This window comes from Geospiza fortis, unplaced genomic scaffold, assembly GCF_000277835.1.
Source record: "Geospiza fortis unplaced genomic scaffold, GeoFor_1.0 scaffold276, whole genome shotgun sequence".
NCBI classification, from domain to species: domain Eukaryota; kingdom Metazoa; phylum Chordata; class Aves; order Passeriformes; family Thraupidae; genus Geospiza; species Geospiza fortis.
Window position 1 is genome coordinate 355,559 of NW_005054527.1, and position 5,177 is coordinate 360,735.

At 37.8% G+C, this 5,177-nt stretch overlaps 1 protein-coding gene across 1 annotated transcript in view; it reads right to left on the minus strand.

Moving 5' to 3' along the window:
• Window positions 1-318: 318 nt before the first annotated feature.
• LARP1B (La ribonucleoprotein 1B) overlaps window positions 319-5,177 on the minus strand; it is a 20,085-nt gene continuing 15,226 nt past the window's right edge. Inside the window, exons 13-19 of the mRNA XM_031063749.1 lie at window positions 5,035-5,165; window positions 4,538-4,644; window positions 3,907-4,064; window positions 3,453-3,597; window positions 2,852-2,961; window positions 2,501-2,628; window positions 319-2,260 (exon numbers count right to left, since the gene is read on the minus strand). Coding sequence (XP_030919609.1) covers window positions 2,066-2,260; window positions 2,501-2,628; window positions 2,852-2,961; window positions 3,453-3,597; window positions 3,907-4,064; window positions 4,538-4,644; window positions 5,035-5,165 — 974 coding nt within the window. The 3' untranslated portion in view covers window positions 319-2,065. The remainder of the gene's footprint in view (window positions 2,261-2,500; window positions 2,629-2,851; window positions 2,962-3,452; window positions 3,598-3,906; window positions 4,065-4,537; window positions 4,645-5,034; window positions 5,166-5,177) is intronic.

Genomic DNA, 5,177 nt, shown 5'->3' on the forward strand with positions numbered 1-5,177 from the left:
GACTGGGGTGGTTTTTGTCCAGCTCTCTAAAGGGACAGCAGGTGAAATGTTCACTCTCCTTGCCTTGCCCCATGTTTATCATTCACCTGTTGTTTTTTTTGACAAATACCCAATCATATGACAAAAACAAATCAATATTCTTCTCTGGATTCTTTTGAAGAAAGCTGGCTTGAATTCCAAGAAGCACTTCTGCTTTTACCAGGCAACATCTCAGTGCAGCAGAAATTCCCATGCAAATCTACAGCCTTCCACTCTTTCAAGTTGTTTTTCTTCACACTTTTGGGGGGAAAAAAAACTTGAAATACAACACTGTTAGGGGTTTTTTGTTGTTTTTATAAAATTTTTTCAAGATATCACAAAATTACACACACTAAAAGCTTAATCTGCACATTTTCCAATGAAAAATTGAAATATCTTAAATTTATTACTCGTATATACAATTTCAATTCAAATTTACATTCGCATTTTCATGGGTAGCAAAAGGCATGGATCAAACACAGGATTGAGATGTGTCACTTCAGCATATTTATAGGATATTTACTTCAAATCTTGGTATGTGTTCATTTAAATTTATTTGGAACAGGCCACTGACAAAAGGCTGGATTTTGTGCTGAAATGGTAGAAACTGTGGGGAAAGTCACTGCTACCATCCACTCCTTTCAATGCAAACATCCATCATTTGTTTCAGTGAGATTCACAGCACAATGACTGAAAAATTAACAGATTCACTATAACCTCTGAGAGCTGTTAGTTTAAAGCTCCATCTATGGCTGTGCAGTCAGTTTAAGGCATCTGTGCTAGACATCACTTTATAACTTCTTTTTTAAATTAACTGAAGTAATTCTGCAGTTAACTAACCAAAAGCTGGAATTCCTCTCACCTACCCCAGAAGAGAAGTTATTCACTTGGTTCTTCTGGAATCTTTAAAAACAAAGTAGTGAAGTTAATAAGACATGACAGGTTATAAACATCCCCCTCTTTCAGCTACAAAAATGGATTTGTATTTTGAGTAACTTACATTCAGTGAAATTGTCTTTAGACCTGTTTGAAATCACTTAGGCTTAGCGAGCACAATTTAAGCAGAACTTCATTCAGATATTGCAAAACAAAGCAAATTAAAATTAAAATTTACAAGGAATACTTCCTTTCCCTCCAAACTAATTATTACTTGAAGTATGGAGAAAAAATAAAATTCAAAATTATGCCTCTCCTGCTAGACATCATAATCATAAGAGAATTCAAATGAAGACACCTCTCAAGCCCAGAGTATGAATAGTTGGCTATTTTAACAACCTGCACAAACTGTAGATATTGAATGTTAATTTAAGACACTACGAAATCAAAAGCTCAATTTTCCCCTGTATTTTTCTGTTGCTTGAGTTATTAAAGAACCAGCACTGAAGGAAATACCTGCAAAACTATCCCATTATGTCCACTCAAACTCCATACTTAACAAAATACTAACTATGGAGACCCTGAAAAAAAATAGAAACTCTATCTTTAAATAGAATCCAGAAATGCAGTTTCATATACAGCTGCATGTTCTCCAATGTGCTTTTGCAGAAAAACATACTTTTTGATAGTTAGCCTTGAAAGCAAATCTGTCACATAGATCCTTCCTTTCCATTTAATATTCTACATATAATGTAATCTTTTTTTGCTTTGGTAAAATACAAAAAACAGGGAAATATGGGTAAGGAAAGCACAGTAAATAACATGGGTATACATCATACCTTTTTTTAAGAAATCTGAGCTGAAATGTAAGGCATCCCTCGAAGTATTTTTTTGCATATGCAAGGAATGCAGTTCTTTGTAAACAAAAGCTTGAGGAAAGCAATACTGAAGCCAAACAATCTTCCCTAGCATCCTTGCAATGATCCCATAACCAAGAGCAACTCTCCTAGGGCAAGTGTTTTGGAACTATATCCTGTAAAAAAGAGCATCCCATCCTTTGTCTTCCCAGACATTTTTAATCACGCAGCAGAGACTGCCTCGCCTTGAAGATCTCCACATTAGGGGAGTGATGCCAAAGTTGATTCTCGAGGGCACAAGCTCATCCAAAGTCTTATTTTTCTGGTACATCACTTTCTATAGATTTTGTGGCTTGTACAGTATTCCCAGAGGAAACACTTCCCAGTGCCCTGGACTGACAGGCAGCAGGTTTGGTGGTGGGAAGGGTTTTAGAAGAGTTGGGCTGATGCCTGTGGTGTCCTGAATCCTCACCTGCTCTCCTCCTGCCAGATTCTTCACCGAGAGGAGGCTGAAAAGGAACATGGGCAGCCTGTTAGGTGTTTTGCCATAAAGCCAGGTATTTTTTGCCTCCCCACAGACTTGTAGGACTGAAAGGATTCGGCTCTTTGAATTTATCAGGCTGCCATTTCATGAAATCAAGCACTGCTCTCAGATTACCTTGCAGTGAAAATATTAATATTCCAAATATTATGTAAAATAGGCAGTGAAACTTAATCAAATATTATGTAAAATAGGCATTGAAACTTACATCCACCCTGAAGTCCTCTAGCCTCTTAAATTTACTCAGGTATTCTTGCAGTTTGGGGTCAACAGCTGGAGTCTTGTGCTGAGAGTATTTTAGGTAAGCCCAAAATTTTTCCAGTCCATACAGCTGACCTAGTAACAGAAAAAAGATAATTTTACTGCTTTACAAAGGTCAAATTTAATTATAAACTTAATTATTCACTGGTAACTATATTTTATTTTTAAGAGAACTGAAGACAAAAAGCATATGAATAAAAGCGGTTCTTGGTTAGTTAACAGGTCAGTGCCAAGGAATTGGGATTATCTTCAACTAATGTTGCCACAGTGTGAGCAGTGACAGGCCTGTGATAATTACCAGCTTCATAGTCCCTCTTTGTTTCTTGTTGGAAATCCTCGAATATTTCTTTCCTGAATTTCTTTTCCAGGCCATAGCTGTAAAATCTGAACAAGCATTCCAAGCCGTACCTGGAACAGAACAGAGAGGTACAAAAATCCACCTTGACTCTTTGGCTCAGAGAAACAGAGGTGGGGGAACTGGGTGGAAGGAAGGGAATTATATCCAAGAACTAAAGGGCAGTGACAATTTCCTTTGTGGTCGTTTTTCTGGTATTTTTGTAAGGCAAGAATCAGTTTGAACAAGTAAAATGAGGTTTAAGAATGTCTTCACCTACACAAGGAAGAATCTGAGGAGTGTTAGTACAGAACTGACTGGTCATGGTCAACATGTTACAGGATTTTGTAGAATTCAGAACTGATTACAGGTCAGGAAATGCTGCACAGTCAGCTATTCATCTGCACAGCACAATTCTGTACTGATTTTGCTATTAAAGTAACTTACACACACTGCTATTTTAAAGATTTACAAAAAGTCAGATGCAGTACTAACAATGTTCACTGCAGATGTATGTAAACTTCACAGTCATTGAAAGGAATGGTAAGACCTCAGGAAAAAATACCTGTTGTGTTCTTTTGCATCCTCTAGAGCAAGCTGTTTGAATTCTTCATACATTTTCTTGTTGAAGTGATCTCTCAGAAAAAAGGACCAGAAACGAAAAAGTGTGTTCATTTCTTGGGACTGGCCAATTCCCAACCGTTTCCTCTCTGGAAGAAAAAAAGAAAGGGAAGAACAAAACCACTATTTTAATTTTTCACCAGAATATTTTAAAGTGCCTTGTCTTTAGTAAAAAAAGCCACACCAGATTTTCTGGTAACTTCAGATTTGAGGGTGATTTTTTTTGTCAGGGAATGTAAAGTTAAATGGAAAGCAGGGTTCCTAAAACAGAGGCACCAAAGAAATTTTCCTTGCCTTTCCCAAGAAAAATTAAGGATGAGGAACAATGGGAAGAAAACTGGTTTTAGACAACACCTGGAAGCTTCTAAAAGTTTTAGGAAGTGCATGGAGCAGCTTACCTGTTAAACACCTCCGCCGGTATTTGTGGTACACCTGCTGAGTAAAGCCATTTTCCTTTAACAGTTCATGAGATGGGTGCTGGAATTTGGGAAGAGAATTTGGAGTACAGCCATAACCTGCCAGTGGAGCTCCTTCTGAAGGTGAGGCATTGGAACTGCTGGAGGCAAAAAACCAACATATTTGTGCCCTGTAAACAGAGCTTTTCTGCAGAGTCAGTTCTCACCCAGCCTGACCCACACAAGAGCTGCAGTACGGTCACCTGGGGACTGCTGCAGTGCACCTGGGTTGGGGTGCACCTCAAGAAAATCAGATTTTGTGCCAATATGACAAAAGTAAAACAGCTTTGGACAATGATTAAACATTACTGTCCTGCTTGATTTTAAATGACCACTGAAGTGAACATCAGTGCCTCAAGTAACATTACTGCTGCTGTGTCATGGATCAGACAACACTGTGAACACCAATCTGCCTAGCTTGTTTCCAGACAGCTCTGTATTCCATATTTTTGTCTTTCTTGATTATTATTTTCTTGCTTCCATTGTATTTATAAATTGCCTTTTATAGCCTGCTTCTCCATTAGTAGTGAGAACTACCTGCAAATAAATTTTGAGTAACAGCAACAGCATTTACCTCACAGAGGAAGTTCTTGGCCTGTGGTCTCTGGAATCCATCACCCAACCAACATGGCATTCCAAGGGAGGATTTGTACTGTGGCGAGTTTTTCTTTTCCTTGGAGCCTAAGAAAGTAAATGAAGGATTTATTTCCCTAATTTGACTCCGTGCATTGTCTCCCTTTTAAAACAGAGATCTAATCGTTTTCTATTCTGTTATCTAACAAGTTACAAAGTCACAAGAACACAGTTTCATAACCTGAAGATTAGTCTTATGTAACTAATCAAAAGTCTTAAGCACTACACTTCTTTCAGTAAGGACTTTCAAGGAAGAAGACTCAAAAAGCATTTAATAGAAATAAATAAGTGAATATGATAAATATTTTGGAGTTAAGCAACAGGAGTAGAAGCATTTAACTTTTTGCCTTTTAATTTTCATTAAACTGTACACACAAACACGAGTTTTATAGGCTTTTGCTGTTTGGGTTTTATTTTTAAATATGTTTTTCCATTTACCTTTACATCAAAAGATCTTGCTTCTTTAACAACAGGGTAGAACCTGGGTGTTTTACTGGGATCCTGGAGCCTTGGGGTGCGAGGTGTTCGTGGGATGAAGCCAGGGTGGAAACGGGGGGAATCTGGGACTGCTGTTGGCAGTG